Source organism: Amblyraja radiata, chromosome 24, assembly GCF_010909765.2.
Source record: "Amblyraja radiata isolate CabotCenter1 chromosome 24, sAmbRad1.1.pri, whole genome shotgun sequence".
Classification (NCBI taxonomy): Eukaryota; Metazoa; Chordata; class Chondrichthyes; order Rajiformes; family Rajidae; genus Amblyraja; species Amblyraja radiata.
This window is the reverse complement of record NC_045979.1, coordinates 11,967,241-11,989,311: the sequence shown is the minus strand read 5'-3', so window position 1 is coordinate 11,989,311 and position 22,071 is coordinate 11,967,241. Positions and strand designations below refer to the sequence as shown.

The 22,071-nt window shown below is 41.2% G+C and overlaps 1 protein-coding gene across 11 annotated transcripts in view; it reads right to left on the bottom strand.

Annotated features, from left to right (window-relative positions):
- The window catches only part of ppfia4 (PTPRF interacting protein alpha 4), a 551,689-nt gene that overhangs the window by 20,767 nt on the left and 508,851 nt on the right, over positions 1 to 22,071 (bottom strand). For 9 of the 11 annotated variants that reach the window (XM_033042432.1, XM_033042428.1, XM_033042431.1 and 6 more), the window contains 6 exons: positions 17,890 to 18,062; positions 13,908 to 13,922; positions 13,031 to 13,124; positions 7,769 to 7,850; positions 3,445 to 3,645; positions 92 to 154 (listed from right to left, as the gene is read on the bottom strand). In XM_033042432.1, coding sequence (XP_032898323.1) covers positions 92 to 154; positions 3,445 to 3,645; positions 7,769 to 7,850; positions 13,031 to 13,124; positions 13,908 to 13,922; positions 17,890 to 18,062 — 628 coding nt within the window. The remainder of the gene's footprint in view (positions 1 to 91; positions 155 to 3,444; positions 3,646 to 7,768; positions 7,851 to 13,030; positions 13,125 to 13,907; positions 13,923 to 17,889; positions 18,063 to 22,071) is intronic. The other 2 variants (XM_033042438.1, XM_033042434.1) reach the window with 1 other exon arrangement.

Here is a 22,071-nt window from a genome sequence, read left to right as displayed (position 1 = left end):
GATAAGAGTTTGAAATAGAATTAAATGAAAATGATCACAGAGACACATATATTCAACATGGTGCATCGAGGTTGGATAGGGATAGACTAACCGTCTTTGTTGATGCCGCCAGGTTTTCCATTTCCTCATGAGTCACCCAGACATTTCCAGAGGACTATGTGAAAGGCCCAAACAGCACAAGGACAGTCCAGTAAGCAGTTTAGAGGAGAAAAGCATTACATAAAAGGATGAAGTAAAGCAAGAGATAGGTCATTGAAAACACACTTCCCACACATGGTCACTACCATAATAAATACCACATCTATGCAGATAAAGCATTTTGGGGACCCATTCACACTATGTCCCTTGTGCATTTAGACACAAAAATCGAGAATTTGGACTGCAGATTTCAACAGTGAGAATCCTTCACGATCTAACCCCAGAAGAAGCAATGTCACCAGACCTCGAATGATGCATTCAGATCTATTAACTTTATCCCCTTAAAGCATTTGTCCACAGCTCCAAAACCACCACGGCAGCACCGAAGCAATTTGGTAAAACAAGTAATTTATGGGTGTAGGATAGAAATCCAGAAGCTGGTTTAAATTGAAGATGGTCACAAAATGCTGGAGTAACCCAGCGGGACAGGCAGCATCTCTGGAGAGAAGGAATGGATGACATTTCGGGTCGAGACCCTTCTTCAGAGAGATCATAAGCAATTTATTGGGTTTGTTTTGTACATCCAGATTGACAGGAATGAGAAAACCTTCATCAATCACACAAAAAGCTAGGTGTAACAGATTAAAATGCCGTCAGAACTTTCTGCATTGAAAAGAAAAGGAAACTTGGATCTTACTTAGAGGGTACCATAAGGTTCGTTTTTTTGCAAAAATGATTTTAAACAATTCCATTTTCTGCAACACTACTGAATAGAGAGCATAATATCAGTTGAAGCTCCCCCCTTTGAAGCCTGCCTTCACCTCTCTCCCGATATATCACTCCGTAAGTGAAAGCTGCTCCTTCTTCTGTCTGTTTCTTTTCTCAACTTAAATTAGACTGCAAGACTACAGTCAGTCAGTTTTATAAAATCTATTTACACTTCTTCCTTCAAATGGAAACACTATTTTTACTTGTATTTCTGGTCGCTATGTGATAAATAATTGAGCAAAACATTAAGAAGAAACTATAATAGTCGAGCACAGGTGCCACCTACTGATAACACAAACCAGCTCAAAAATGCACCTTCTTCAGTTGATATAGATCATAATCATAAGTGATAGGAGTAGAATTAAGCCATTCGGCCCATCAAGTCTACACCACTATTCAATCATGGCTGATCTCCCTCTCCTTCCTAACCCCATTCTCCTGCCTTCTCCCCATAACCTGTGACTTTCAAAGTTAGGCTCATAAAGGCTTCAGTTGATCGATGCTCTAATAAATGCTGTTCCACAACACATGCCTGCACTACTTGTGGCAGCTGTGCTCGGCAGTACAGACTTGTCCAAAGAGCAAACCTTACACCACTGTGGACTTCAGAATCCATGGATCACGGAGATGCTGTATTGGCATCACATCTATATGACTCATATGCCTATGTCTTTATAACTATTCCTCTATCTGGGACGACAGATGGCACAATGGGCTAAGTGTTCGGCTGGCAACCGGAAGGTAGCCGGTTCGAATCCCGCTTGGAGTGCATACTGTCGTTGTGTCCTTGGGCAAGACACTTCACCCACCTTTGCCTGTGTGTGAATGTGTGTGAGTGATTGGTGGTGGTCGGAGGGGCCGTAGGCGCAGATTGGCAGCCACACTTCCGTCAGTCTGCCCCAGGGCAGCTGTGGCTACAGAAGTAGCTTACCACCACCGAGTGTGACTGAGGAGTGAATGAATAATGCGATGTAAAGCGCCTTGAGTATTAGAAAGGCGCTATATAAATCCCATCCATTATTATTATTATCTACATAATCTGATTAGACAGTACTGTAGGATGATTAGATACTCAATCATAGTTGAGTACTCAGCATTTATCTTAGAATGGATGGACTCCTTTAAAACTACTGGTCATAGAGTCATGCAGCCTGGAAGTAGGCCCTTCGGCCCAACTTCCCCACACCAACCAACATGTCCCATCTATACTAGTCCCACCTGCCTGTGTTTGGCTCATATCTCTCAAAACCTGTCCTATCCATGTACCTGTCCAAATGTGTCCTGTTAATTTGCAAGTATCAGCTATCCTTTATATTTCTTCTCTCGTGTTAATAAATACACAGAGATAAAGAGTTTGAATGTATTACAAATAGAAGCATATTAAGCTCCTGTGTGCATTATAAATTTATTGCAATGGAAAGATGAGATCATGAACCACAAGCTTAATATAGCACTTTACACCATCCTGCCAAGATGTGTATGTAGCTAGGAGATCATTCGACTAATTTCTAATAACACTAATCCACTAAGAACATTTTGTTATATTTGTAAACTTCAACTGGGATTGTTTTTCAGTTTTATTTCCAATGGTTAAGAAATAACCCATCCATCTTATAATATTGGATTATTCGAGCTCTATACATATCGATAATTAAGAAACATTTACGTCTCCTTAAAGCATTTTGAATATAGTTCCAAGAGTGTTGAAGATTTAAAGTCACTCCATTGTCATACATTTTAAAATAATTATTTTTCATTTAATTGTTACCCTCTTGTTCTTGCATTGGATTGTTTCATGACTGACAGCAAAGTTGGACACTCCTTCGAAGTCATCAGTAAACTCACTTCTTGACCTTTCAGATTCCTCAGTTGCATTTATATTTCCTTGACAATTTAAATATTTGCTCTATTTGACATTGCCATATAACACTGCGATGTATTACGTTCAATAATTCTATGTAACGGCAAACTAAAAATCCATGGCATCTTTGAGTTCATTATTAATATATCTTCATTTTCTATCAAACAAATGTCTTCATTTCTCCACTGTCACTAACCCAGTGCAAGCAGTTCTATTCAGCACTGTTAACCAAAGTTCCTAACGGATAAATAAACTTTAATAACTTTTTAATTAATAATAATGTTTTAATCTTTATTGAGAAACCCAGCAAAGTTCATCATTACCATTTCCACATCATCGTAGTATATTGCTTTCCAGTCTCATGTGGTTAATTACTGAGGCATACTTCCACTAAAGATTAGCAATTCAATAATACTAAATGGGAGGTTACGGAATGCTAGTTAAATTTTATCGGGCAGCAGTTGGATTTGTTAACCTCCAGTCGACCATTACAAATCTCAAAAGCACACCTATTTGCTGCTTCTCCTTATGCCCTTGAGCATAGACATTTTTGATTAAATCCTAACATCCCTGTCCATTTGAGGAAGTTTTTAATTAAACCCACTTCATTTTATCCATGCACACTTCCAAGTACTTGCACAAATACTTTTAAAACACATTTAACGCCATGATCTTACCGTTCTTGATGTTGGTGGAGCTGATGGACTTGTTAGTGACACCATCTCTTGTATGGCCAGTCGCAGCTTGAGTCGATGAAGTGGATTGCTGATTCCGATCTCCCTCTGTATCTCCGTGTCGGACAAAGCCGACATGATAGCACCACTCTTCACATTGGCTCGGCAGGCTGCCACGTACCAGGCTGGCATTCCCACCCACAGCTGGGCAGCATTACAGCAAACACAGAAAATGAAAATTACTTGTCGTTTATAAATGCGGCACACATTTCCTTCATCGCTACGTCAATGAAAACCCTCTAGAACATCTACAGGTGTACAGTAGAGAGCACACCGACTAGTTGCATCGTGGCCTGATTTGATGACTTGAATGCCCAGGAAACAAGGAGATTACAAAAAGTGGTGAACACTGCCTGGTCCATCATGGGTACTGACCTCCCCACCATCGAAATAATCTTTCAGAGGTGCTGCCTCTGATAAAGGCAACCAGCATCATCAAGGACCCACACCACCCTGGCCACACTCTCATTTCACTTCTGCCTTTGGGAAGAAGATATGAGAGCCTGAAACCTGTAACGTCCAGTTTCAGGAACAGCTTGTTTTCAACGACAATCCTGCTATAGATCATAAGGTCATAAGTGATAGAAACAGAATTAGGCCATTTGGCCCAACAAGTCTACTCCGCCATTCAATCATGGCTGATCTATCTCTCCCTCCTAACCCCACTCTCCTGCCTTCTGCCCATAACCCCAGACACCCGTACTAATCAATAGAACACTCCAAGCTCCAACTAAACCACGGACTGCCTGTGTTGCACTCGGTTGCTTGGGCTTCTTCTTTTATTTTTCCACTATGTTGTTTTTTTTTTTAATTTATTGAACTTTTCTTTCCTTTTTGTTTATTTTGTTATTTATTGAGTATTGCATTTACAACCTATTGTGCTGTTGCTGCAAGGAAGAAATTAATTGTTCTATTTCGGGACGTATAACAATAAAACACCTTTGGTTCTTGGTTTCTTGGTCCTCCAAAATATTCCAAATGGAATTTAAACTGGAGGTGGTGAAAGGAGGGCTTAAGCCAGAAAGGGTTATTGGGAAGAAAGAGCTACTTTAAATGTAGTTGCATCTGGTTGGGTAACTATAGTTGGGTGGAGATTATTCCATGCTTTAATTGTGCGGGGGAAGAACAAATTGCTGTATACATCTGTCTTTGTAGCTGGGATCACAAATTGGATCGAATGCTTGACTTTCTTTAAACAACCTGTTCTATTCTATTGCAAACCGGCAATGAAAACTTGGTGGATGGCTTTGATGAAGATTATTTTCATGGTAAATGTGGGCGTAAAACCAAATAACATGAAGTCAGCTGTCAAGAACAGCACTCGCAACCAGGACTTTCTATCCAATAATTCTGTTTACTTGAGTTTCTGGTGCAGTGCTAAGTTGCTCTTTTGTGAACTGCAGTCCCACAGGGTTTAGTTAACCAACTGGAAATTGAGGAAACTTGTTGGACAAGAAACCTAACAATTCCAGCTGTGTTTTGAAAACTTTTCTTTATACATGTTCTAACTTATGTCTGCAGAACATGGCTTTAACCGAGGCAAACAGTGGCATTTCCACTTTCATTCTAATGTATGTCATCAAGTACTTCTAAATGTAAACGTTCTCTCTCCAGCAATACAACGTAAACTGAGACATTCAGAAGTGCCATGTTATAAACTGGAATGACTGCTGCAGCCTTCACATTTCTGGTGAGCAATGCAAATCACAAAAATTGCAATTGTTTACTTTTGCAATGCAAGACATAAGCATGAAGGTGCAGAGAGGCTTATGGCAAATAAGGGATTAGATGCACAGAGTCTCTTGCTAGATGCACAGTCTCTTGCCCAGAGTAGGTGAATCGAGGACTAGAGGACATAGGTTTAAGGTGAAGTGGAAAAGATTTAATAGAAATCAGAGGAGTAAAGGGCATATCCCAGTTGGACGACCTAATCCACAGACGACCCTAGACGAGATGAAAAAAATGTCAAGGTCGTGTTGACTCGGCGAAGTAAAAGACCTCCTACAACCTCCTACGACTATGTCTACAACCTCCTACGACTATGTCTACAACCTCCTACGACTATGTCTACAACCTCCTATGACCCCCCTCAACCTCAGTCTTCCACACCTAAGACCAACTATGACTAGCTACAAGTGGAAAATGATCACATGATAAAATGATGTCATGTTTGCATTTTCTTTCTCAGGCCAGTTACCGACCTACGACTAGCTACGACTACCATCACGACCTACCTACGACCTACCTACGAGTAAAAAGTATAATTTTATTCCATGCCGACCTTTTTTTATTTACTCATGGACATTTTTTATCAGGCTGGAAAAAACGTTGCGACCTACTTGAGGCCACAAGTACGTGGAGACCACTCACGAGCATGAGGAAGAGTTATGAAAACCTCCTACGACCTCGTGGCGACCATGCTGCGAGTATGAGTCAAGGGCAAACTCGGCAGAGGTAACCAATTAGGTCGTGAAAGTGGGACAGGGGCTTGACTTTTTCACGCAAAGGGTGGTGGGTGTATGAAACAAGCTGCCAGGGGAGGTAGTTAAAGCAGGGACTATCCCAACATTTTAGAAACAGTTAGACAAGTACATGGATAGGTTAGGTTTGGAGGGATATGGACCAAACGCGGGCAGGTGGAACAAGTGTTGCTGGGACATATTGGTCGGTGTTGGCAAGTTGGGCTGAAGGGCCTGTTTCTACACTGTATAACTCTATGATTCTTTGATTAGAGGTGGGTTGACCAAAAATGTTGCCAATTAGTTGGTTTTAAGGAATGTTTTCTAGAAAGATAAGGTGGAGATATGGAGGATAATTTAGGAGGGATTTCCAGCATGTGGGATCAATGGTCAATGCAGGGAGCTGGGGGATTATGCAAAAATTGTTAGAATCTTGCAATTGGAATCTAAGATTGTAAAGTTAGTAGTGAGAGCAGAATTTTTATTCGGCTGGGGAAGGAGATGGCTATAAGTGTGGAAGGTGCAGTTCTTTGAAGGACTTAAACAAGGATACCAATTATTAATCTCAGGTACGAAGGTACAGAGGGTAGAAAATAACAAGCATTCAAGGAAGTTTGTGGAGTATGGACGATAGTCGGCTAACAAGGAAAACATTTGAATAATTGAACATTATGTAAGGTGATTAATGGCATCAGTGGTGGTCGGCCTAATATGAAATGCAGATGATTAACAATGAATTGCACTTTGTAAATATATGGAGTCAGAAATAAACATTGGGGCTATGGGACATCGGATCGTGGGACGACCAAAATGGAGTCGACGGCTGCAACAGGCCTTTGTGGCCATCTGCAGCTGGGACTGTACAATGGTGCCAAAATGGTGCCTCTTACATATGGACTTGGTGGGCTGTTCTGTACATGCTGTACTAACTGGGGTGATTCAGTTTATGCTCGTGGATAGTCTTGCTGAGCTGTATGCAAGAAATGCATCTCACTAGACCTGATACATGTGCCAATAAAGAAACCATTGACCATTGACTGAGTAACTAAATAAGATCATAATGATAGGAGCAGAATTAGGTCATTCGGCCCATCAAGTCTACTCCACCAATCACTCATGGCTGATCTATATGTCCCTCCTAACGCCATTCTCCTGTCTTCTCCCCATAACCTCTGACACCCGTATGATTCACTCTGAGAATATGGCTGGGATGAAGATGAGTTCTAATTGGGAGTGCGGATAATCTACTGAGAATTGAAGCCTATGGCTACAGTCTTTCCGATGTTTAGCTGAAGAAAATTATAGTAATACAAAACTCAATGTTTGAAAGACGAACTGAGATGGAAACAATAGGTGCATAGAGAGATGAAAGATAAAATTGCACACATATCTTTGAGTCTTCATGTTTACAGATTACGACAACATGAAGCAACGTTTAAATGTGGAAGAGGAAATATCAAGGATAGATACTTAAAGCAAACAAAGGGATTGCTTGCAAGTGGGAGGAGTAGTTCTTGCTATTGATATTCCGGCCACAAATATTTCAGAAAATATCAAAATCTTCCAGTGGTTTCGAAAAAAAAGATGCATTTAACATGGACTTCCAAAAATCGAATATAGTTTTCAGGAAGCTAGACAGTGCCACTTGTATCACATGCATAGTTAGCATTATTACTGGAAAACTGGAGGCTAAGTAAATGAAGATTGAGAGACACAAAACAAATATGAAGCAGCACACATTTGTCTGCTTAATTTTCACCATCAGATGATTTTGTGTGCACGGTTGACCAAAATCTATTGGCATTTACCTCAAGCCATGACACTACTGTTGCTCCATCCCACTGTGCAAATGGCATGCCTTTCCGCCGAGCGCTCTCCAGTAATTCATGCCTGGAAATAATTACAATTATGTTCAACGTTTGAGTTTCTTTGCTTCATGCCTCAGCAAATGTAAAGCGTCTCACCCCCGTCAGGCAGATGATACAGCAGCTTGAGAAAGCACACCACCAGACTCAGGAACAGCTTCTTCAGCTCTGTTATCAGGCTTTTGAATGGTCCTTGTCATGCTCATTTGCAACTTTTATCACATTGCAGACTTTGTCTCTGAAACTGTTGTGCTACAATGCTAAGAACTGTATTCTGCACTGTAGGTCTACATATTGTAGTTTAGTTTGGTGTGATTGTATCGATGTATAGTATCTGACTTGGTTGGAAAGCATGCAAAACATCTTTTCACTGTGCCTCGGTGCACGTGACCTGTTGAATTTAATTCAGGCTGAAAATATCTGAACAGCATGATCAGAAGGCGCAGCAGCGCCTTTACTTTCTGAGGAGGCTTAAGAAAGCTCACCTGTCCCCCTAGATCCTGTCCAACTTTTACCGCTGTACCATCGAAAGCATCCTGACCACCTGCTTCACGGTATGGTACAGCAGCTGCACCACAGCTGACAGGAAGGCACTGCAACGGGTGGTGAAAACCGCTCAGCACATCATCGGTGCCCCGCTCCCTGCCATGGATGCCCTCCACCGCAAACGGTGTCTGAGACGGGCCTGGAAAATCATCAAGGACCCCTCTCACCCTAACCATGGACTATTTGCCCTCCTCCCATCAGTGAGGCGGTACAGGAGCCTCAGGTCTCGCACAAGCAGGCTGAGGAACAGCTTTTTGAATAACACCATTACACTGCTGAACTCAGAGTCCCGTCGCTAGCTATCTTTAGACTCTCCCATTTGTATACATTTATTGCCTATGTACCAGTTTAATTCATCTACAGTCCACACATTGTTAACCATATTTTCATTTTTATTTGTATTTTTATTTTGTGTTTTTATTTTTATTTCTACTATCTTGCACTATGACCAGACGCTAAACTGCATTTCGTTGTACCTGTACTCGTATTTGTGCAATGACAATAAAGTTGAATTGAATTGAATTGAATTGAATTGAAAACGTGTTAATAATTTATTTCTAATGGGAAAGCTCGGTTAGGTTTTTGGATTATCCTTCCAGAAAAGGAGCTGGTAATGCCCAAGTGTTCCTGTTACCTGCTCCCACACCTCACACCAGCAGTAAAGTTTCGTGACTGCACCAACTCTCAACAAAGTCATTGAATTTCTTTTAATTCACTAATGCATAGATATAAATCAAGAAAAATAAACAAAATAAATATTTTTTGCAAACGTCAAAGGTTACAGGGAGAAGGCAGGAGAATAGGATTGAGAGGGAAAATAGTTCAGCCACAATCAAATCACTCTATGACTCTATTGGACCAAATGCGGGATTAGTGTAGATGGGACATATTGGCCGGTGTGGGCAAGCTGGGCCGAAGGGCCTGTTTCCATGCTGTATCACTCCATGACTCTAAATGGTGGAGCAGACTCGATGGGTCAAATGGTCTAATTATGTTATGATTAGAATGTTATGATTTATAATTTATGCCATGATTTATGTTATATGTTATGATTTATGATTATAAATAAATGTGATGGTGCTAGATATATGGCGATGTAAATGTGAAGAGGCCAGATGAGAAATGCATGCAGCTTCTCAGTTCAAAGTTACAGAACAGCTTTAGATTAAACGATTATCTAGCATGGATGACCTAACAGATGCAAGTTCATTGAACCTCAAGGATGCTCTGTACTTTCACTCTGCAATGCATGGGCTTGGAGATCTATGGATTAGCTGCCAATGTGAAATGCATGCAGCTTCTTAGTACAAAGTGGACCGAGTCGAGGGAGGAGGTATTGGGACAGGCGTTGCATCTTCTGTGGTTGCTGGGGAAGGTACCTGGGAGGGGGTAGTTTGGGTGGGAAGGGATGAGTTAACTAGGGAGTAGATGAGGCCCTCACTCATGTCTCCTCAGTACCCCGCAGCTCCGCCCTTGCTCCCACTCCCCCTAGTCGGAACAGAGACAGAGTCCTCCTAGTCCTTACCTTCTACCCCATCAGCCGTCGCATACATACATAATCCTCAGGAAATTTCCGCCAATTCCAACGGGATCCCACCACTAGCCACATTTCCCATCTCCACCCCTTTCTGCTCTCCGCTGAGACCGTTCCCTCCTTGGTCAACTCATTCCTTCCCACCCAAACTACCCCTTCCCCAGGTACCTTCCCCAGCAACCGCAGAAGATGCAACACCTGTCCCCACACCTGTGCGGGGTGATCGCTGGTCGGCGCAGACTCCACGATGTTTCCACGCTGTACCTCTAAAGACTCAAATTTGTCAGCATAATCCATTCACCTGAGACTCAGTTAAAATTCACGTGTGCCTTGCAGCAATAGAGGTTATGTTTCCCACTCACATTATATTTTGTATGCAAATAATATTCAAATGACAAGGAGTCAGCCTCTGGCAGCCTGCTGCTTCCTGTCATCAACTGCTGAAGGTGCAGAACTAAAAATAACATAATTTCCATTGCGTGATTCTTACACCTTATATAAATGGTACAATGACAATGCCCCTGTTCAATAGTTTGATGTTCTTTATAGAAGCACCACATTTACGTACCTGAAAATCCAAGCGCAGCTCAGATTTAATTTTCAAATGAAATGTCAAACAACTATCGAGAGGCGATGTGTTTGCAAAAAGCAAAACCCTGGTGCTATTCAAAGATACAAAGAGATTTGAGGACAAGGTAGGGCTTGGTAAGTGAATTAACTGCCTTTGATATAGGCTGGTATCATTGATGGAAAGAAAAGTTGTCATTCTAGTTACATTATCTTCCTAATACTGATTCATACTGGTATCATTGACCACTTTGTTTTCTCTTTGTATATGTTAATATGTGTTGTGTGCATATATTGGGTCTGAGTGCTGTTCAGTTTTACGAATATAGCACTGGACCAAAATACTCTATTATAAAGTAGATAGACACAAAATGTTGGAGCAACTCAGCAGGACAGACAGCATCTCTGTCCGGGTCGAGATCGGGTCAAGATCCCTCTTCAGATTGAGAGTCAGGGATGTGGGAGACACAGAGATATGGAAGGGTAAGGTTTGAAAACGAGATATCAAAGGGAACAAAGTTCAAGAAAAATGTAGAATTCAGTCTGTAGAAGGGCCTTGACCCGAAACATCAACCATTCCTTCTATGCAGAGATGTTGCCTGTCCCAATGAGTTACTCCAGCATTTTGTGTCCCTTCAGTGTAAAACAGCATCTGCAGTTCCTTCCTACTCTGATAAATATTGGTATTCATATTCATAGGTCATTTAAAATAGGGAATGCAAGTCATACTGAGCACCTAATTCAATGAGGTTAAACATGCAGCATATTTGATATGTGTGGGGCATTATATAAACTGAGAAATGTAATGAAGACATGAGTATAGAATCTTTGCAGTGTGGAGAAAATTAATCATACAGTGTCTCCAATCCGAATCACTCGCTGAGCAGAAATAATTCTATAGTTGTGCCTTGATTATATCTCAGTTTATATATATATATTAAATAAAAGAAAAACCACACTTCACCAACATAGAAATTTCACCATCATGAACTAAAAAAAAGTACCAATACAAATGTAATTGGTGAAGAGGATTTCCAGGAACTGGTCATCTGTGGAAAAGGAAGAATGAAGAGGGAATTATATAAAATAAATGTATTAATACCCGAGCTTGGCCAACCAGCTCAAATGGTCAAAGCAAGTGCAGCTTTAAAATTATGAGAAAAAAAAATTCTTACTGAAATCTGGATTAGAACATTTCAGCATCCATATTTCTCACTTTTTATTGATTAAGGTCCGCATCTTAAGTCTGCATCTTGGGTGCAGAGTAATGAAAAGCAGTCAGTAACCTGCATCAAACTGAATACCAGGCCAGAACTCAAAATTAAAGGCAAAATTGAAACCAAAATGTGGTGTTTGGAACTAACTTTGTATCAAATGATGAAAAAGAGTTGTTCAAAGGTCCCACTTAAATTTTAGTATTGATTAAGTTGAACTGCAACCTGACCTATTGTGGTCATGTTATCAATGCTTCATGTGGTCAGAAAGCAAAGTCGGATGGCTGTAGCATAGGACCCATGGGACTTCACTCCAGATGATTCCAGAGCATTGGCAGTGATTCTGCACCAGGCTGGGTGGAATGTTTCCATTGTAAGATTTACAATGTGTGTGGGGAATATAGGAAGAATAAAAAAAGAACACCTACCAAAGTGAGAATCAAATAGTCTAGAATTTAAAGGCAGGCCTACAGAGGTAAAGTTAGGAAACAAAAGATTTAGTTTAGTTTAGGTTAGAGATACAGCACAAAAACAGGCCCTTCGGCCCACTGAGTCCGCATCGGCCAGCAATCCTCGCACATTAACACTATCTACACACACTAGGGATGATTTACATTTATACCAAGCCAATTAACCTACAAACCTGTATGACTTTGGAATGTGGGAGGAAACCAAAGATCTCAGAGAAAACCAGTGCGGTCACAGGAGAAAGTATAAACTCCGTTCACACAGCACCCATTAGTCGGGATTGAACACAGGTCTCTGGCTCGGTAAGGCAGCAACTCTCCCGCTGCGCCACCGTGCCACCCGATGATATGAAAATCTGACATTTATTTCATTTAATGGCAACTGGTTCTGGGTTAACGGACAATTTAAACTAATCTCTACACTGAATGAATTGTTCAATGGGCCCAGGGGGCTGAAAGACCCACCCCTGCCCCTGCATTCTTCAGTCATGATATGCTTGAGGTGCCAGCCAATGGGGAAATACTTTGAAGCAGCCATTTCACTGGCTACAAAGAGAAACAGACAGTACGTTGGTTCCTAACTGTGTAAAAACAAAGCATTAGGGGTCCAAGCACTTGGATCAATGGGCATTGGTGGAAGACTATGAGCTGGAGCATTAGCAAGGATGCTGAGAACTCTAGCATCTTGATAATAGGCATTAGCTCAGATGGAAGAGCTGGATATTTGATTACCCTGTTAGATGTGGAATTTAGTGAGGTGGATTTAGACAGGAACACTAATAACCAAGCAGGAACTGCTTTGCCTTAAGAAAATAAGTATCATACAATTTTCATTTGAAGCAACCTTAAGGTGACAATATTTTTTCTCATAACTTACTTTTTCTTTAACCTTCGGTCTCGCTCTGCTTGTGTTCCAAGTTTTCCCAGAGTAAGGGAGTCCTGAATAGTCATTTCTGCATCCAACATGCCACCTGATAAACAATAAGTGAATATTGACAAAGATTTACTGTCATTTTAATCCAAGTCCTTATTGTTGGATACAAATTGGAATTGGGACTCCTAAATCTACTAACGGCTTGAAGCAGATTATCTCTGCAGCCAGATATAGGATGTTATCATAGCTCAAGGACTGCAGCAGTCTGAGATACTGATGCACCAATGGCTCTTTGACAAGATGGTGATGCACTCCCCCAACTTTCACTTTGCCCGTTCCCTTTCCTGCTCATGATGTGAGTGCAAGTGGCGAGCTGTGGTCAGAACGCAAAATAAGATGCCGATGGCATGTGGCCCATTTCAACCACTTGCAAATGAGTCCAGAGCAACATTGGCAGCCATCCAGTACAGGGCTGGGTGGATTTTTCCACACTTTGATGTACAAAGTGAGGAGGAAGACTATAAGAAAAGTAAAACACCGGGGCAAAGAAAAAATGAATTTATGGCCCAAAACAAAGTTTGCAAAGTATGGATTAACTGGATGTGATATCACAGGGGCATTTTCCCCACTATAACTTACTTTTACAGGACCTTTTAAGTCCAGTAAAGTAATTATGCTATACCCCATTATAAAAAGAATGCTTTTCATGAAGTTTTATGCAATCCCGCTTTATTTTTATCCATCTGTTCCAAAAGGGGAAACTCAATATAAAGTTCAATTAAACACCTCCCTCTCTTCTCTATGGGATATTTAGCATTTGAGTAATCAACATCCAGAAAACGCTAGAAAAACATGGGATGATAAAATTGCCACGACTTACCAAAATATCCGTATCCTGTGAGAAGTGAGAGAAATAAACAATATATGGGTTTATTTGTATGCAACATAAACAATTCATTTAAAAAATACTTTTGTAAATATTACCAGCAGTATATTAGCAGCTAGATGGGCAAAAATGCATACCAGAACACCACTTTACAATTTCCCCAATAGTTTCCTTTTCTCTATCACTGAAATGTGCCTCTCGCTTACTGCACAATATATTGCACTGTTATTTACAAACTTTTAATGGCAATCTCAGAGGGGTTTGGACTTTGAGCCCTGCTGAGCCTTCTTCTTGCGTATGGCGTGCACAGCCTAAAGTTGTAGGATATTTGATCTTATTTGATTGTGCACGCCAGGTTGATTGCATTCGTTGAAACAGTGCGGACCACGTGAAGGTTGCAATCTCCTACCCCCCTGCTGAGCCAATCCACTGTGAAAGGTATCAAATCCTAAAAAAATCTTAAAGGATTGGACAGGCTAGATGCAGGAAAAATGTTCCCGATGTTGGGGAAGTCCAGAACCAGGAGTCACAGTTTAAGAATAAGGGGTAGGCCATTCAGGGCTGAGATGTGAAAAAACATCTTCACCCAAAGAGTTTTGATTCTGTTGAATTCTCTGCCACAGAAGGTAGTGGAGGCCAATTCACTGGATGTTTTCAAAAGAGATTTAGCTCTTAGGGCTAACAGAATCAAGGGATATGGGGAAAAAGCAGGAAAAGGGTACTGATTTTAGATAATCAGTCATGATCATATTGAATGGCGGTGCTGGCTTGAAGGGCCGAATGGCTTACTCCTGCACTATTTTTCTATGTTTCTATATTTCCAACATCTCCCATGTGCACAGGTTTTCCAAATAATCGCGATCAGTGCTGTGAAATGCATTGGGGATCAGAAATATTACTGTGAATTCAGAGCCTGACTTGGGCTAGAATCAGATCATTTACACAATGAGAACGAGCTGACAATTCTCACCCTGTAACATTAGAGTCACAGCAGACAAACATCAAAGACCATAATCCTTAGTCCAATAGTGAACTCAATGACACAATTCACTTATGCATGTATTTTGACAACTCAAAACTTCAACTCTGAATAGGATAAAAGGCAAGTTAATTTAAGTGTATTAACCCCCACCTCCACCCACATAAAAATCCTATCACGGTCTGTTTCCGTGGCGGCGCAGAACAGGTGCAGAAAAGCACAAGTGTCGTACATCCCACGAGGGGCAAAGATTTCAACTGTGAACAATTTAACATGAATGTGGTGAAAAGCCACCGTTGTTCCAATCTAAACATCAGGTCCATCAGGCCCATGACCTCCACCTTCCACTACAACCCACATCTGCCACTTTAATGTTCAGTCAGACGGTTCAACATGGAAATATGTAAATATAGAGAGACAGGAATAAGAGAAGGCCATTTGGGCTTGAACTTGCTTCCCCACTCGATACATCACAGCTGCTCCTCTACCTCAATACCATATTCCCTCCTTTTCCCCTACCCTTGATGCCTTTTTGCATCCAGGTCCTTCTTAAATGTATTCAGCGACAAGCGTTACTTCTTTTGATGCACTACTGATCACAGTGGTGTAACAGTATAGTTGTTGCCTTACAGTGTCCGAGACCCGGGTTTGATCCTGACTACGGGTGCTGTTTGTATGGAGTTTGTACATTCTCCTTGTTTTCCCTAGGTGCTCCGGTTTCCTCCCACACTCCAAAGACAACAAGGTTGTAGGTTAATAAGCCTCTGTAAATTGTCCCTAGTGCATAGGATGCAAAGCTGGAGTAACATAGAACCAGGGCATGGGTGATCATTGGTCGGCACAGATTTGGTGGGCCGAAGGGCCTGTTTCTACGCTGTATCTCTGAACTAAACTAAAAATCAACACATTAGTGAATGTGGAATTCATTGCCATACAGGCTGTGAAGGCCAAGTCAATGGATATTTTAAAGTTGGAGATTGACAGATTCATGATTATCCCGGGTATCAGAGGTTATGGGGAGAAGGCAGGAGACTGGGGTTGCGAGGGAAAGATAGATCAGCCATGATTGAATGGTGGACTAGACTTGCAAGGGTGAATAGCCTAATTCTGCTCGTATAACATAAAGCTCATCTTTGGGATTTCATCAAAGGCCTTATGGAAACCCAGATATACCATATCCAATGGTTCTCCCTTATCAAATCTACTGGATACATCCTAAAAAAACACCAGTCGTTTAAAAAAAAAACATTTTTCTGTTTCACATATCCATGTTTAATTTGACCAGTTAGGTGGGATCTCCATGTTCCCTGTTCCCTGTCATAGGTACCCAAAGCACTTTAAACCAGCTCCATTTTCAGATCGTAAGTCACCATAAGAAAACCTGAATCAGTGAATGACATAATCATTAAACTTATGGTCAGCATTTGTTATATTTCTGTAATTTTGTTACCAATGATCAAATGGAAAGACTAAAAATTGTTGAAGGATGTCAAACCCGAAAAGGTAGCTTATTATTGGTAGAGGATAAAATGCAAAGTTGAGATAGTTTGCCGTACAATTTGATCAATGATTTGGTTAGCTGCTAAAATTCATTCATGGCTCTGTGGGTAAAGTTCATCCATGCTGATTTCTCAGGATTTCTATTTTCCCTCATTTTATTGGTGTTCATGGAATTTATCATTTAGGATTTCTAGCTAGCTTCTATTAATTAAATAGGAAACATGAGGAAATAATCAGTCATCCTTCACTTCTTTTCTTGTTGCACGCTGGCTTGACAAAGGTTATACATTGTGGTTTATATATTAGTGGATTAACTGGAAGGATGAGAGTTCATTTAATTTACTTTAGTTTTCTAACGTTATTGCATCAGAGAGCACGGTGCAAACAAGCCCGTCTGCATGACCATTAAGATTATTAACAATGTGTAGGAAGAAACTACTGCAGATGCTGGTTCAAACCGAAGATTAACAATGCGTGTTTAGTTTAGAGATGCAGCACGGAAACAAGCCTTTTATGCCCACCAAATCTGTGCCGACCAGCGATCCCTATACACCAGCACTATCCTACACACTAGGGACAATTTATAATTATACCAAGACAATTAACCTACAAACCTGTATACCTTTGGAGTATGGGAGGAAACCGGAGCACCTGGAGAAAACCCGCGCAGGTCACGGGGAGAATGTACAAACTCCATACAGGCAGCACCCACAGTCAAGATCGAACCTGCGTCTCTAGTTCTGTAAGGCAGCATCTCTACCGGTGTGCCACTGGACATACATGCTTGTGTATATGTAAATTCTCCCTCCAAAAGCAGGGAGGTTTAAATTTCTGGCCACACCATTGCCCCATTCCCCAAATGGCCACATTTCACTTGTGAACCTTGAGTATTGGCAGGCTTTGCCCTACTAACAAAACCTGACATCTTGTAAACATTTCCAACAGAAGCACAAAGCTTGGCTGCCTGACTTCCCCTTCCTTACTCTGAGCGACTAATCTTAAAGTAATAAGGTCATAAGGACATAGGGGTATAATAAGGCCATTCGGCCTATCAAGTCTACTCTGCCATTCAATCACGGCTGATCTATCTCTCTCTCCTAACCCAATTTCCTGCCTTCTCTCCATATCCTCTGACACTTGACTCGGCCTCCACAGCCTTCTGTGGCAAAGAATTCCACAGATTCACCACACTCTGGATAAAAAAAATTCCCCTCATCTCCTTCCTAAAAGAACGCCTTTGATTTTTGAGGCTTTGACCTGTAGTCCTAGACTCTACCACTAGTGGAAACATCCTTTCCACATCCACTCTGTCCAAGCCTTTCACTATTCGGCACATTTCAATGAGTTCCCCCCTCACTCTTCTAAACTCCAGCGAGTACAGGCCCAGTGACTGACAAACGCTCATCATAGGTTAACCTACTCATTCCTGGACTTTGTGACACTAAACTGAATATACCTTGAGAGTTAATTTGATTTTTGGAAGCTAGCTGCACGTACCATGAACAGAAGCCATTTCCTTGCTCAGCTGGCCCAGGCGCGCCTTCTCTTTTTTGCCAAACAGACGGCCTATAGATGATTTGATGCCTTTCTTCTTTGAACCTTTGTGCAGCGAGTCCTGGCTGCTGTTGTTGCTGCTGGGATTGCTCGCCAGCTCCTCGGCTGTCATTGTGCTGAAAGACAACCATTGCAATAGCAATCAAACAAAGCAAGTTAATCACAAGTGATCAGTCAATGCATCTAAAAGACCCTGCAATCAATCATCAATAATCTGCTTCAATTTCAGTCAATTATGCACCCATCAGTTTACCATTAAGTAATATTAATTCTGTTATATTAATTCTAAACATGCAATATCATTATCAGAATCCGATGGATATAGAAGATGCTTTAAATCGTCCTTATTTTAAAGAGGCCAGTTGATACGTTAGGTGCTAGCTTCAGTAAACACAGCCAGTCATGGGGAATCAATATCACACTTTAAGAAAGATTGATTGGCTTTGAAGGCAAAGAGGAAAATCATTAGAAAGATGCTAAAATAATGAAATTCTGGGGGCAGATTGAATTGGGCAGTCACATAATGCATTGAATGGAGAAGCATAAGAAGTGAACTAACTTTTTAAGTTGAAAGTATAGGATTTGATGGTGCAGTTAGCAGAAGATTCGAACAAAGACGAGGCTAAGATGACCCCTATATCCCTGATCCAGTGTCACCACCTTTAAGGTCAAGATAAGAATCGATATTTTTTAAGAACTTAATACTTGAAAGCTACAAGATGGCACCAGAAATGTAATAGCTCTTTGTGTACTGCCTCAGAAAACACTTGTTATTTATTTACACTACTATCAGTTGCACTCTTTTACATGTATAATTGTGCTCATCTATAATTTGATTTTCTTTACTAGATTGTATGCAAAACAAAGCATTTCACTGTATCCGGTTACATGAGAACAATGAAATAACCAATGAAGCACTGTTGAACTACTAAACATTAGAATCAGGCTCGGCAATTCCTCGGTGAATTGGGAATCATTTCTTCACACATGGGTATTGGAAAAATCCAAAGATTATTGAGATTGTGTCAATTAATAAATAAAAATCTGATAGCTGTCTGGCTAAATGGTCGAACTCCTGTGCTTCTGCTTTGCTGTAACAAATTGTGTTTCCTTCCAATGTCCATATCGTTCTCAGCCAGGCAACATTGAATTCAATTCCCTGCTATCTTCAAGGGAATGGCTGCTGGTGTTGTTGGGTTTTGGCAAAAAGAAACAAGGACTAAAAAGTTGTGCAATTCTATACTGGGAATTAAACCAACACAGGAGGTCAGGGAGAGCAAGTTTCACATAAATGAGATGTCAATTCAAAATAACCGTTACATGATGTTTCATAGTGTTTCATATACACATGCAACATTATATTCAATCAGTATTGTCCAAAGGTGGTATTTGTATTTAAATAGCTTGTTATAAATGATTATTCTTCTGTAACTCAATTAAACCTCAGTGCTTAATGCAAAATCTAAAACTTCTCTCTTTAAGGCCCTATGATGTTTCTCTATGTTAAAGGTGCAAGTTGTTATGGTCACTTTATTTTTAAAATACCTATCTTAAAACTTATTTGTGGTACAAATTAGTCCAGATAACTCGCTACAAATTGTGAATAACACCACTTTAACATGCAGAAACAGTTCCTGATGCTAACTGAAGGGGGAAAAAATACCTGTTCTCACACCACGTAACACAGGTGAGTTATTTCTTCCAAGTCATAAAGTTACACCAGAGAAAAACTGGCCCAACCTATCTATGCCGACTAAAATGACCATGTAAGCTAATCCCATTTGCCTGCGTTTGGCCCTATCCCTCTCTAAACATTTTCTATTCATGTACCTGATCAAATAACTATCTTTTAAACATAGTTATTGCATCAGAGTCTACAGCTTCCCATAGCAACCACTTCCATATATCTACCATTTCCAGTGTAAAAATATTCCACCCCACATTTCTTCAACTATTTCCTCGTACCCTAAATCGATGTCATCTACTTTAGAACCAGAAAAAGAATGTGACCATCCACCTAAAGCCCCTGTCCCACTTTCACAACCTAATTTGCGACCTCTGCAGAGTTTGCCCTTGACTCATACTCGCAGCATGGTCGCCACGAGGTCGTAGGAGATCTTCCTCATGCTCGTGAGTGGTCTCCACATACTCGTGGCATCAAATAGGTCGCGCCGTTTTTTCTGGCCTGATAAAAAATGTCCACGAGTAAAAAGAAGGTTGGCATGGAAAAAATCGATACTTTTTACTCGTAGGTAGGTCGTAGGTAGGTCGTGATGCTAGTCGTAGGTGGCCGGAGGCAGTCGAAGGTAAAAGCTCCGGGGTGAAAAAAAGGTCAGGAGAAAAAAAAGGTTATTTAAACAGCAGAACGTCACCTGTCGCTCCAAGGCATGGTCATTCATAGCTGGAGAGATCTTTGGAGAGGAGACGTGTTTTAGAGATGGCACCAAAAAGGCAGCAGCGCAGGGAGAGGGCACAACCCTAAAAAAAAGTCCATGCTGGTGTTGCCCACCTAGGAGGAGGAGTGGCAGGAGGTGATGCCACAGGAGGTGATAGTGCAGGAGGAGGTAGCCCTGCATGAGAGACCCCTGGAGGAGGAGACCAGGGTGGTAGTATATGTCCCCACCATTACCCCATCCTTCACTGCCTCATTTGAAGGCAGCAAAGCAGCCCTTTCTCCTGTGTCTGACACAGCATCAGAGGCAGATGCCCCATTGGTGGTGAGGGAGGACTGGAGGTAGGTTATGCCCTACACCTTCACCAGGCAGCAGGAGGGGGACCTTGAGGAATGGTTCCAGCAGAATGCCATCCTGTACGAAAAGGAAAATGAGGGGTACATGGACAGGGACAAGAATGGCATGCTTGCCATCCACTGCCCTACATGTGTGCTTAAAGTTCCATCTATTGTCAAAGTCCAGCGCCACTCTCTTCCAGTCATCTGGTGTACTGGGACAGTCCACCACATCATCTCCATTCACCCATTGAGAACTCTTCTTGTGCTTCCTCTTCACCATTGCTCTTCCCCTTCTGCCTTTCTTAAAAGGCTGCTGAAGCAAAAGGGCTACAGCAAACAGCAGTAAAACATACATGGTGGAAGCCAGTCTTCAACATAGTCGAAGTAGGTCGAAGGAGGTCCTCTTCATAGTTGTGGGAGGACTTCAACATAGTCATAGAAGGTCATAGACATAGTTGTAGAAGGAAAAAGACACCTCTCCTAATAACTCAAGCCTTTTTGAATGATAAACTAATCACATTTGTAAAATGGAAGCAATATTTCTTCAAGTAATAAGAATGAATGATCATTTAACTTAGAGATGTCTTATTGGGATACTGGTAGACAAAAAATACATTTGAATAGATACATGGATAAGAATGGTGTGGAGAGATATGGGTCAAAGATGGGCAAACTTGGGTGGATGGGATTCTTGGTCGGCATGGATGTGTTGGACCAAAGGGCCTCTTTCTGTGCCTTATTCCTCTATGGCTCTACTCCTCTACTCAAGAATTGTATTTACCAATCTTTCAGTCTGCATTATTGTCTGATTACTGTCGGATTCACCTCTACCCCATTGTGGACATTGGACTTTGTTTCTGGACTGAAGATAGACACAAAATGCTGGAGTAACTCAGCGGGACAGGCAGCATCTCTGGAGAGAAAGAATGGGTGACCTTTTCGGATCGAGACCCTTCTTCATACTTTCTGGACTGGTTCTCTACAATGCTGAGAACTATATTCGACACACTGTATTTTTTTAATTTTGCTCTACCTATTGTACATGAGTGTGATTTTATTGCATTTATGTATATTATTATATGATTTGACTGGACAGCATGCAAAACAAAGCTTTCCACGGAGCCTCGGTACACATGACGATAATGAACCTAGACCTGTATAGGAAGGAACTGCAGATGCAAGTAGATAGACACAAAATATGTCTGTACCATTTCATACCTTTAGTTTCCCTCTCCACTGATTTGATATTTCCAACCTGGGAGAAAGGTCTGAACAAGGGTCTCGACCATAAACGTCACCTATTCCTTTTCTCCAGAAATGCTGCCTGACCTGCTGAGTTACTCCAGCATTTTGTTGTCTATCTTCAGAATAAACCAAAACCTATTGGTTTAATT